Source organism: Lathyrus oleraceus, chromosome 3, assembly GCF_024323335.1.
Source record: "Lathyrus oleraceus cultivar Zhongwan6 chromosome 3, CAAS_Psat_ZW6_1.0, whole genome shotgun sequence".
Classification (NCBI taxonomy): Eukaryota; Viridiplantae; Streptophyta; class Magnoliopsida; order Fabales; family Fabaceae; genus Lathyrus; species Lathyrus oleraceus.
The window spans coordinates 147308089-147321678 of record NC_066581.1 but is presented as its reverse complement, the minus strand read 5'-3'; the positions used below and the strand labels follow the sequence as shown (position 1 = coordinate 147321678).

Genomic DNA, 13590 nt, shown 5'->3' with positions numbered 1-13590 from the left:
ATTTTATTGTCATCATTCAATTAAAAATAACAAAAACATGATAAAATGATAAGACAAAAAAAAGTACATTTCACATGTAATCAACAATTGGACTTAGAGGATTTCACTTAGGACATTTGTTTGGAGGATTTTGTCTTTATCTTTTAACACTTTGTTTTAACTTTAGATTATATTCCTGATGTAAGAATGACATCATGACGCTACCCTAGGGAGACATGACTATAAAACCATTATCCTTTGTTAGCTTAGGTCACTTTTGCACACAAGGTTTTCTCTTGGGCCACCTTATAATGAGCCCCTTTATTTTTTTCTTGTTGGTTACTTTGTATATTCATTACATTACCCAATTTCATAATCAGATAAACAAACTATTGATTCAACGTCAAGTGGCATTTCCATAATCAAATTCAAAACACTTAAAATTACGATTAGTATTGTGCGTCGCGAGCCTTAAGTGATGGAGAATGAGTAAGAATCACTACGCCAAAAAGTGCTTTTGGCAGCACCAAAAAGAAAGCGCTTTTTAAAAAAAGCGCTGTAATAGCTTGAAAAAAAATTCGCCTATGTAAAGAAAGCGCTTTTAAGGTAAAAGCGCTCTTATAGGTCTCCACTTATGAAAGCGCTTTTAAGGTAAAAGCGCTCTTATAGGTCTCAGTCTCACATCTATGAGTTTCACACTTATGAAAGCGCTTTTAAGGTAAAAGCGCTCTTATAGGTCTCATGGGTTTCACACTTATGAAAGCGCTTTTAAGGTAAAAGCGCTCTTATAGGTCTCAGTCTCACACACTTATGAAAGCGCTTTTAAGGTAAAAGCGCTCTTATAGGTCTCATGGGTTTCACACTTATGAAAGCGCTTTTGAGGTAAAAGCGCTCTTATAGGTCTCATGGGTTTCAGACTTATGAAAGCGCTTTTAAGGTAAAAGCGCTCTTATAGGTCTCAGTCTCACATCTATGAAAGCGCTTTCATGGTAAAAGCGCTCTCATAGGTCATTTATAAAAATTATAATAAATCTAATATTACAAAATCCCTGACTTTCAGAAATCCCTCTTTCACTCTCTCTCGTTCGAAGCTCTCGCTGCCCTGGAAAAAATTCCACAGAGTACCTGGAAATCTCAACGATAAACACTGCAAATTTGAAAGAGACTGCATTCGAAAGAGAAGGATTCAATACCTGGAAATCTCATTGCGTTTTAAGGTTAGGTTTTCGTGTCTTTCTGTTTTGCCCTAGAAGTCAAAGAATAGGTGGTCGATTTTGATTTGAATGGACCATTTTCCTTTTCTCTTTGATTTTGAGTTTAGGGTTTTGTTTTCTCTTCAATGCAGGTGGTGTTCGTGACGACGTGACTCCTACTTCAACCAAGTATTATGTATAGATATTATTAGGGTTTTGTTTTCTGCATTCGTTTTCCTTTTCTCTTTGATTTTGAGTTTAGGGTTTTGTTTTCTCTTCAATGCAGGTGGTGTTCGTGACGACGTGACTCCTACTTCAACCAAGTATTATGTATAGATATTATTAGGGTTTTGTTTTCTGCATTCGTTTTCCTTTTCTCTTTGATTTTGAGTTTCTTTCAATGCAGGTGGTATTCATGACGAGGTGACTCCTACTTCAACCAAGTATTATGTATGGTTAAATCCTTGTTCTGATTTGGTTATTCTATCATTGTTATGTGTTTGCGAAAACATAGCTTTCAGTTTTCGTTATGTATAGTTAAATCATTGTTCTGATTTGGTTCACCATATTGATCGATCTTCGTTTCAGAAAACATCAAATTCACCATATAGATAACATCATAGCTTTCAGTTTTATTCTGATTTGGTTATGTATAGAGTTCATGTGATAATGGTCACCACCTTCTTCAACTGTTGGTAGATTCTTGTCTTAATTTCATTTCAATGCTACTGACTTGCTTCAAAATTCTGTCACGTGTAAAACAAGTTGAATTTCTTTTATAGGTTATGGTTTTTCTTTAAAGATTTATTTCTTTTGAGCTTTGTTGTATTGTATGGCCTCACTACGTATCCAATAGAATAACCAGCCTTGCATTACCATATCTACTATGTAAGAATAGTCCATTTCCATAAAATTGGTGCGTTGCAGGGAATTGTAGACCTTCCATTGGATGACAGTAATCACATTCCTCTCCAGTATGGAGTAATTTACAGTACCATTGCATGCATGCTCATAATTCGTCTTTTGAGAGTTTCTCTTGAAATGCATGCTGAGTAAAGTACTTCTCACTGGGAGATTTTACCACTTTTGGTAAGCCTGAACTCTAATATTTGATGGTTTATCTTCAATTTTAGGCTCTAATTAACTGTCTCCAATATATGCTCTGTTATATGCTCTGCTCAGTCTCTGTTTAATTAGCTCCTGAAACACATGAACTGCATGCATGTAATTTAGAGACTGTGATAATATTTTGATTTAAGAAAGGATACTAAATGTATGGAGACTGTGATAATCTTTTGATTAGTATGTAATAGACAGTTTCCATTAAGTTTGGGGCATGGCTTCATTGACTTGTGTTTGTGCATGCAACACAAGTATTTAAGATGAGATTAAAATCAACAGATGAATTCATCAGAGTATAATTTGGTTCTGTTTTAGGCTTTAATTAACTACGTCTCTAGTACTAATTAATATTAGTTTGATTAGATGAGTTCACAAAAAACAACGGATGAATTCACAAAAATATAGTTTGATTAGATTCTCATTTCATATTTCTTTGCCCATTTCAGGTTCTTACAAAATCGGTACTGCGTCTGAATCTGTTAATGCAGCTTACATATTTTCTAGAAAAGATCTTTCTCGGTATGTCTTTCAGCTTAGATATTATACAAACCCAAAGCATGTGTTTAATCATTTAGTATCTAGAATGAATCATTATGTTCAATTATTCATGTTAAGCTAATGAATCAAGTTACCAAAATATGTTAGTTATGTATGTTGCTTTATTATTTGACCTTGATATGCAGGCCTGCTATACATATTCCCTGCGCAAGCAAAGCTGTTGTAGCTGTCCGGTTCTGTCCTATATTTTTTAATCTCAAAGCGACAAACTCAGGTACTTGTGCACTTAGTATAGTTCTGTTTACAACCAGTAACTATGTACAACCAGTTATATGTGGTACTGTTCCAATTAAACTGCCTGTGTGGGATTTTTATATTTTTCATTTCATTTTTATATTTTTTCTTTATTACAGGTTAAATGGCTAGTGATCAAGAAAACTCACAAGATGCAAATGCTCCTGATGATACTTCAGAAAAAGAAATTACACGAGGCATCACTATTATGAAGAGTATCATTCGTGATAGAGATAAAGCAGTAACATATAATGTAAATTGGAATGCTGATAACCAACTAATTGGGTCTAATGCTGCAAAGTTGGCAAGCTACATTGGTACACTTGTTCGTATGCACATTCCAATCACTGCTACAAGATGGAGTAATAAAGAGTTGGGTAGCGCTAAAGATAAGATTTGGACTAAGATACTGGTACAATATATGATTGTTTATATTTTCTTTATATTGACGATAATGTGTTTAAATTACTTATACTAACACACTCTATTCCAATATTTTTTTGTAGAGGTCTTTTAACATTGAAGATACAACTATCCGAAAAAAGTATATACTTCAATTGGCCGGAAAAAGACACAGAGGGTGGAGAACGTTTTTAACAAACAAGTATCTTAAGGACAAAGAAAATTTTTTTGTTGAATATGATCCGGAATATCCAGTGAAGTATGCGATCTTCATTACAGAAGAAGAATGGGTTGCTTTTGTAGCCCAAAGAAGAGACGAAAATTTCAAGAAAGTGAGTGCCACAAATCGCGAGAGAGCGTCAAATCCCACGTATGCATACAAAAAAGGGCGTTTGGGATATGCACGCTTAGAGGAAAAAATTGTAAGTATACAAAAATGCTACGATCTTATTAATTGTCTCAATGTGTTATAATTGATTATCTTATTATTTGTGTCAATGCGTAGTTAGACGAGACGAAAAGTGACGCAACATCACTTCCGCCACATGTTTTGTGGAAAGAAGCTCGTGTGGGAAAGGATGGAACTGTTAGGGATGACGTTCAACATATTTATGATGAATGTGTAAGTAGAACATTGTGTCTTTAATTAAATCAAAAGTTTAATAATATATAATTAATTTTTTTATCTCCACTAATAATTTCCGATATGTAAATGAATTTCAGGAGACCCTATCTCAATCGATAAGCACAGCTGAGGACCAGGAGAACAGGAGCGTACTTAGTAGAGCACTAAATGTTCCTGAGTATCCCGGTCGGGTGAGGGGTAAAGGGCATGGTTGTACTCCAACTTCCTTGTATAAGAATCCAAGGAGAAGAAATCCTAGCAATCAAGAAGTGATGGAGACGTTGCAGGCATTACAAGCGCAAGTTCTTCAATTGCAAAAGGATAATGAGAGATATAGGTGTATGGAAAAGTGCAGTTCACAGTTGAAAGAAACTAGTGAGAAAGCCAGTATCAATTGTCAAAATAAATTTCCCGAGGTAATTATATATGTTATTTTGAAATTAAAATAGCACATTTATGTTAATTGAAATATATACACATTAAAAGTAACATATTTATTATTGGTTTAGGGCATTTCATCTTGTCAGCTATACTTATCGTCACCGACTTATCGCCTAGTTGGCAAGGGAAAAGTGCACAACACTTCGGGAGATTTACTTCACCATAGACCGCTCCCGGATGGACACCTTAAAGTATCGGTTGATGTTGTATTAGATAAGGATGCGTTGCTACCGATACCTGACATTGTTTCAGAGACAACATTCCTGCGAGATGCAATAGGATCATTTGTTGCATGGCCCTTGGATCTCATTTTCATTGATGATGAGGTATGTTGAATTCAAAAACCACTATGAATCTTTTAGTATTCAAATGTCAATTCTGAACCGTTAAGTTAATTTTTTTTACATGGTAATTTTAGACGCCTACAAAACCCGCATCTAAGGATAGAGGGATTTTGCGGCACAACGAGTCTGTTGCATCACAAAAAGAGGTATATTGAAAGTGTTAATTATATGATCCGAATCAAAAAATGCATGATTTTATAATTTACCTATGTTATATGATTTATAGGTATTTGCTCAAGGGTCACAACAACTGAGCCAGAAAATTGGTAGTCGACAGAAAAACAAAAGGGATCTTCCAGTGACTTCTTTGCCAAAAAAAGGTGCTTTTGTGCCTCGATACCAGATATCTCTTGAAACACTTGTTGACTCATCAGATATGGCAACAGCTGGTGCTATTCGCTTACTGGATATGGAGGAAGATATCTTTGGTTATTCATGCACTGAAACAATCGGAAAAGAAGATCTGGAACATATTTTTCGGCATCAAGAATTAGGCGTCGGTGTTATACACACATACATCCGGTAATCCGATCTATATATTATTTAATTACTTGAACAATTTATTTACACATTTCAATAAAAATAGTCTAATGTTTATTATGTTTTTATTGAAGGTTCTTGTATGACAATTTCATGCGCGGGAATGATCAATTGTCAAACAGATTCCGTTTCGTGTCTTCCTCCCTGGTCAACAAAGCATTAATTTGTAGGGAACCGGATTCATGTAGAGAGTACTTAGTCAAGAGATTCATGGCCAGCAGTACAAACAACTTGTATCTTTGGCCGTATAATTCAGGGTTAGATTTTAATTCTAAGTTTATTCTAATCTTTAATTGTTTCTTTTACGTAAAAAAATTCCATATAAACTTTTGTTTTAATTTATAGGTGTCACTGGTTGTTGCTTGCTATTGATCCTTTAAAAGAAGTGGTATATTTTCTGAATTCGATAGATGGTGAATGGACAAATTATCCGGATATGAAGCAATTAGTTGATACGTAAGTGAGACTGTTCTAAATATTCGTGTATATTTATGTGAGATTGTTCTAAATATATGTTTTTATTTTGTTAGATCAATAAAAGTGTTCCGATCTCAAAGACAAGCTCGAGTACCACGTACTAAATCCAGCAACATTACGTGGATAAAAGTGCAGGTACTTTAATTTTCACAATTTTGCTTATAATAGTGATGCTACTTGATAAGAAAAGATAACTATACATTCTTATTTATTTTTCTATGTAGTGTCCTCTACAGCGCAACGGTATCGATTGCGGATACTTTGTAATGAGGTTTATGAGGGAAATCATTAGTATGAATCAAATAGAGATTCCAATCACGGTATGGATTTATAACTTAGGATTTGTTTTAATATTTATCGAATATTTCATATTATTTATTACTTTTAACTAAATCATGCATATTATGTTTTGTTATGTAGTACTTTGATGAATACAAGTGTGCTCATTACACGAGACTGCAGTTGGAACAAATCAAGGAGGAATTGTGTCAATATTTTATTGAGAAAAGATTAATTATATAATGGTTTCAAAATAACATGAATACTTTGATGAAGAATGGTTTCTGGTTGGCAAGTGTATAGTTCTTTATATTTTTAACAGATTAGTTATGACTCCAAATAGGCCGTATAACATATTAGTTTTGACTTGTGTATAGTTCTTTATAATTTTAGTGATATCTTTAATTTCATGGATAGATTAATGTGTTCATTCTTGTGTTGGTTTGCTTTAAAAAATTACAAATGCTTGAATTATGACTCCAAATGTGTTCAGTGCCTATCTATCCTTGTGTTGGTTTGCTTGAATTATGACTCCAAATGTGTTCATTCTTGTGTTGGTTTGCTTGTGTTGGTTTAAAAAATTACAAATGCTTGAATTATGACTCCAAATGCTTGAATTAGAGAGGCTTGATTTACAGGTTTATGGGATTATTCCCAAAAAATATTACAGGTTGAAATGGTAGGCTTAAACTGAAGGCAGCGTTTTGTTATTTTACTAGAGGAAAAGACAGCGCTTTTTAGTAAAAAGCGCTGCTAAAGGTTGTCAATAGAGAGCGCTTTTTACTAAAAAGCGCTGCTAAAGGTTGTCAATAGAGAGCGCTTTTTAGTAAAAAGCGCTGCTATAGGTTGTCAATAGAGAGCGCTTTTTACTAAAAAGCGCTGCTATAGGTTGTCAATAGAGAGCGCTTTTTAGTAAAAAGCGCTGCTATAGGTGGTATATAGACAACCTTTAAGAGCGCTTTTTACTCAAAAGCGCTGCTAAAGGTTGTCAATAGAGAGCGCTTTTTAGTAAAAAGCGCTCTTAAAGGTTGTCTATATACCACCTTTAGCAGCGCTTTTTACTAAAAAGCGCTCTCTATTGACAACCTTTAGCAGCGCTTTTTAGTAAACAAAAAGCGCTGCTAAAACCTATAGCAGCGCCACCTACGGCAGCGCTTTTAAGCGCTTTTAAAGGCCAAAAAAAGCGCTCTCATAGGTCTTTTTTGGCGTAGTGAATGTAGCATTCCTACCCTTACTCTGATTATTTTGGGCGCAAGACGTTTGACTTATTGTCTAGAATTTTCACCTTTGTCCATAGACTTTAGTGCAATCTAACCACATGCATTATTTTTCATAAACCCTTATTCAAGGCAAAAAACAATACAACCCATCAAACCTTATTTTATGCCTTGGGGAATCATCCCAAAAACCTCTTTCCCAAAGGTAAAACCAACTAACCCATAAATATTTTATACTCCAAACTACGAAGCTCTAATTCCTCATCACCCGATGAGTGATATGTAGGCACAAAGGCCACAATCCTTAGGGAGTACGATAATAAAAAAAACCCAAAACCCAATTCTTTTACACTTTTTAGAAAATAAACAGAAATAAACGAGATAAATACCCACATATGCAGACAATCCAAATGGTTCTCATAGAGTACTATGGACATGAGAGGTGCTAATATCTTCCCCTTGCGTAACCGACTTCTGAACCCAAGTCTCAGTTGCGAGATCGATTCCTTATCCTTGTATTACATGTGTGCACCTTTCCTTTTTGAGGGTTTTATCGACTATTTTCCCTCCGCTCTCCGATAGAGGAATAAAAGAAAAATCGGTGGCGACTTTGTGTCATTTTCTTTTTTGACATTTGTCGGTCAGCCCGCTCTGTTTTTCCAATAACGACAAAGTTAAGTTCAAGATTTGGAGAATTTTATCTCACACTCTCTAATTACTATATCTGACATTCTCTCGACTGCCAACAATTTTATCAAAATATTTTTAAACTGATAAAATCAATTTTTTTAGATTTTTAAAAAATATGTGTTTTTTTAAATATTTAATTAAACATACTAGATTTTTTAAAAAAACTTTTATTTGCCATTTTTTTGTGTTTTTATCAGATTTTTATTCAAATATACTAGATTTTTGAATAATTTATAAAGTTTTATCAGATTTACTAAACCGTTGGTACCAAAATTATGTGTTTTTATTAAATTTTTAGCGAAATTCGGTATAAACCAATTGTTTGGAAATTTTTTGCCGAAATATTTTCAGAAGTTCAGATATATTAAAAATCAGATATACATAATTTTTTTTAAAATTTGGTAGACTTTAGGGTGTTTAATTTATTTGGCTTTAACCATGTTTTTGACATTTTTTTATAAATAAAAAATTGCATTAGAAGCAAGCACAAGGGATACTCAACCCTTATACAAAAGGAGAGAAAATAACTCAATATTTTACATAAGATAACCTATAGGAGACTCCAACCAAACATTAAAATCGACAACAACCGAATCTTTCGTTCCCATGATAAAGTCTTACCCAAAGATGAGATCTCCACTGCATTTTTATGCCCACCCTTGAAGAGGATCTCGTTCCTAACTAACCATATAGACCAAACAGTTGCCAACCAAAATAAAATCTTTCATTTCTTTTTTGCAATTCCAGTCAAGTTAGATTTGAAGGCCAAGAGGTGGTCCGATACATACACATAGGGAGGTAGCCTGCATAAACCAAACCAAACAAGAACATGGTGCCAAAGAGAAGTACTCACTAGACAAGTAATGAAGAGATGGGAGTGTCTTTCATCTATCCCCAAGCATAGGGGGCAGATAAGATTACGTGAACCATACAAAACACCATGTTTGGCGAGCTCATCTCTGGTTTATAACTTGCACCAAAGTAATCTCAACTCGAACACTTGAATATTGGAAGGAAAGTTTGAGCCCATGATAATTATAATGCCTTAAGTTTTCCTGCATCACAATAGTAATATAAACCAAAATCAAAAGATAGGGTAGCATACGCAAATTTGACTGAAAAATCGAAACTATCTTGCCACCATACAAAAGAGTTTGTTGATTCAGGAATAGGAATAAGATTTGAATGAAGGAGAATATTTTCAAGCTCCGACCATTCAGAATAACTCCCAGTGTCTTCAATTGAGCCAGTCAAAATATCAAGGCACCATGACCACTCCTCATTAATCCAATGCCCAACTTCTGTATCACCTTAAAACCCCAACCCTTTATTTATAAAATAATTCAATTAAATTTCTCAAATAGTGTATTACACATTTGTCAACAAACATATTACTCAACAAACATAACATTAAAGCAGTGGAATAAAACATTAAAATCTCAAAGAAAGTATTTATTTGTCTCAACACCAACAATTAATGAAATAATTTAAAACATCTCAGATAGAAAAATAACATGTAACAAAATAGATTGTCCCTAGTGTTACATATCAGAGCGATGCCAAAACTAATAGACTCGGAAAAATAATAAAGTAAATGAAGAGGCCTCAACACCATCCTCCAGCTCAACAACCGCTAGTGCTCCTCTACCCAAGTAAATGTACCGCAAGAATACAAAATACCATAAAGAAAATAACAAAAGGGTGAGAATACATTCAAAAATGTTAGCAGTGTATAAAGCAATAAAGGATAACACACTCAAACATCAACGTATTTATATCATTCACAACATCACCAATTACCAACATATTTATATATCATTCACAACCATCACCTACTATAAGTGTAAATGTATATGAAATGCACTTATCACATCTCACAAAATGCATGTGGTACCAATTTACTCACCAATTTGGATGTCTGAGTTATGTTACTGATCAATCTCATCACCAATATTGAACATCATATTTATGTTACTAATTTAGTCTCATCACCAATCTCTATCTCTGATATACATGATGCATGAAAATTCCATAATAATGTATTATAAAAATCATCACCAATAGTTCTTATCTGAACCACATACCTCACCATAATGCATCATACCATATAATGATAACTCACCATAACTCAGTGCACCATGTAATTATAACTCAACATATCACACATTATTATATCTTTATTCATATAAGACTCACCAATAGGTAATATTTCACATCTAAAACTTAACATAGTCAGCTCATGGCTATTTTACTTTTATTCAGGAATTTTATAGTTACCAGACATAGTCTAAATCTTAACTCGGTTGCTTTAGACTCAGCTTTGAACATGTCAAATGGCTTAATATATCACTAATTGATTCACCAAACACACCAAAACAACAACAAACAGTCACCACCATCAAAACTTACTCGAAAAATCGAGTCAACCATTAAGAGCAGGTCAAATCCAGGGATAGACAGTCGACTCGTCAACAGGATGACGGTCGTCACCCCATCCATCGCCATCTCTCTATCACAATCGTCACTCTGTTGGCGTTCGAGTGAAACACCCAACTTGAGGAGCATTACAATCTCCCCATTACTATGTTGATGTCCTGCCAATAATTTATCTCCTGCAAATAAATTTCACTCTGAGTTTCCATTCATCTATTAATCTATCAAAGATGAGAAAATGATCTAATTTATTGTATTCCATAAAGTTTTGAACCAGGTGAACTTGTTGCCCAAAGCTGGAAGATTTGTCAATTTCATTTCTTTGATGAAATATCGAAACTCAGTCATTTCAGTGTTGTGATAATGAACGCTCTTCCCTTTCCTTTCCCCTAGCTTCTTAGTGGCGTTGAAGTCACCACCAACGCACAAATGTCCAGTCGGCAAAGTAGATTTGAATTTTAGAAGATTTGACCATAATTTCCTTTTCTTTTCGATGCTACACCCAGAGTACACATTCACGATATATATGTAGTCTTTCTAGATAATTTGAATTCCAAGAAACCCTTCACCCTCGAAACTGAAAATTTTCTTAATAGTTTCCAAATTCCACATAATCAGAATACCTCCTGATCTTCCAATTTCCTTTTCACCGACCACCAAACCTTGTTTCCTCCCTATTAAGACCTAACTAACAAATATTCACCGGATTAACTTTCATCTCTTGCACCAAGCACATGTCAATCCTTTCCTTTACCTCTTATTTACGCATAATCTCTTGCTTGATATAACTCTCAATCCCCTTTATGTCAATCCTTTCCTTTGTAGCTTTCTTTTTAGAGTCCTTCAAAACACATCTTTCTCGATCACTTTGTTCCATTCTTTTGATCTCCACCACATACACACCCTCGTCATCACCACCTATAATTCCCATATTTGATGCCTTTTTCCAAACTTTTATAGCCATAGATTCATCTTCCTTTTTCCAATATATACCATTGCCTTTGATTACGTCCCTATCTAAGGTCGATCTGCAAGACGGTTCCATTGCTCGTGTGTATCTACCATAGGAGTGTTTGGATGATTGGGAGTGGTTAGCCTCAGATTGCATGTGAGGTTTTGGTGGAATAAAGGATGAAAAGTAAGAGGGTTTTGAAACTGAGAGAGATATTTGATTCTGGTGAGGGAGAAAGGAAGCGTTTGGAGGCTTCTTGGATGGTTCACCAATATCCCCAAGATTATTTACTTTACACAGGGGTTGGGTTACCATTATGGGAAAATTTATAGGCTAAATATTAACATATTAGAGCCATTTTACAATTTGAGAGCCCAAAATAATACTATAATATAAACATAAGTTAATGTGACTGATCATAAACTCAAGTTTCATAACGTGACTTAATATTCAAAAGTGTCAGTACAATCACAACCCAACAAAATATATACATATAACCATAATTATACAGTAATATCAATATAAAATAATCATGTTAACTTCCTAACTTATTCCAAATGTATTATACATCTTGCATATGTTGTTTCACGTGCTCTTGCACCTTCACTACAATTATGTCTCCATCGGTTAGTGATAGAAGGTAATGGATAATCGAGTTTCAACTTCACATGAACTCAATTAATGTTGTTAATAAAACCAACTGCAATTATTTTATGTATACTCGAAGACATAGATGGAAAAACCACAAGTGTAAAGAAAGTGATTTTAATGTTACTGAGCATCGATACCAAGATCACATTGTATGTAGAAGCAATAAGGTAACCCATATCAACAATCCTCATCCATTTCTCATGATCTTAAACTCCCAAGCTAGATATATGCAATAAACTCCTGACATCTGAGACTGTGTCATAGAACACACTGGAATACAACTTATTGTTTAGATAAACTTCACCATCTAACTGGGTCCTAATCAAGGACCATGACTCTTCACCCCCATCTAAGTAAAGCCCTAATAGCATAAAAACCACAATTTTCATCAGACTCTACATCTATAATATGTTCAATGTAATCGTGTAAGAAAATAAAAAACTGAGACAAGTAAAGATGTCTTGAAGACTTGCTAGATGGTTAACTTGATAGAGCTTTACTATATGATCTCTTCGATGCATGACTTCCCTACAAAGCCTTAACATACTCACAAAGTGAAGTATCCTGATAAACATCACTCGTTTTCCCTTTTTTACTCTTCTTAACTCCTATTTTGGCTTATACTTCACTGGTGGTGGACACATGAAATTTATGCATAGATATGTAAGTTCACGCACTTTTTTCTTCATCGTCTTTTAACCAATGTTATCCAAGGTGCTGAAATACCACTTCAACTATTCACGTTCTTCTTCAAATTCCAAATGTATCCCACTCTCTTCTTCAGTGACTTCATGCTCTTCAATGTGTAATTTCTTCCAAAATACATAAATGGGTTCTAATGGAACATGGTAACCTTGTATTTGAAGACCTACAAGTTCACACGCACAAGATAACCCATGTGTTGTCCTAATGAAGCAACCACATGCAACTTTGTTATAACCAACTATATTTACCCTTTAAAACTCATTTGCAATGTCTTGTATATATTTTTTTAATACAAAGCCATGCAATCTCGAGTAAAATGGAAAGTTATACCGATGCTCAATGTTGGCAACACTTTTTTGAAATGATTTTTTGATTACACCTACTTGCAGCTTTAACATGGTGTTCGCAACATCCAACAATCTGCACAAATCTCCTAGGTTAGTACTCAACATTTTTTTGAGTCTCCAATGAGAATGCTCAAACCTATATAATATATAATAGAGAAAAATGTATAAATATATTAATAACTAATTGAACAATAAATTCCAAATCACAAAGGTGTACATGTTTGTTGTCGTGTTCTTGAAAATGTTGTAAGTGTTTCTCAAACTCTTACTCACTATTTGGATACATGACTTTGTTCCTTAGATCCATAACATGCTTTGCCTATTATATTCGAAATACTCCTTGCACTTCAACTAACATTGTTTGAAATATGGAACACACACAACATATGAAATGAGGATGT

General features: G+C 34.2%; 1 protein-coding gene across 1 annotated transcript; it reads left to right on the top strand.

The window, feature by feature from the left end:
* The first annotated feature begins 4217 nt into the window (after positions 1–4217).
* Positions 4218–6036, top strand: LOC127125881 (uncharacterized). The gene is made up of 6 exons (XM_051054731.1): positions 4218–4529; positions 4623–4880; positions 4973–5044; positions 5125–5420; positions 5513–5894; positions 5969–6036. The coding sequence occupies exons 1-5, from the start codon at positions 4386–4388 to the stop codon at positions 5781–5783; spliced, it is 1041 nt and encodes a 346-aa protein (XP_050910688.1). The 5' UTR covers positions 4218–4385; the 3' UTR covers positions 5784–5894; positions 5969–6036.
* The last annotated feature ends 7554 nt before the right edge of the window (positions 6037–13590 follow it).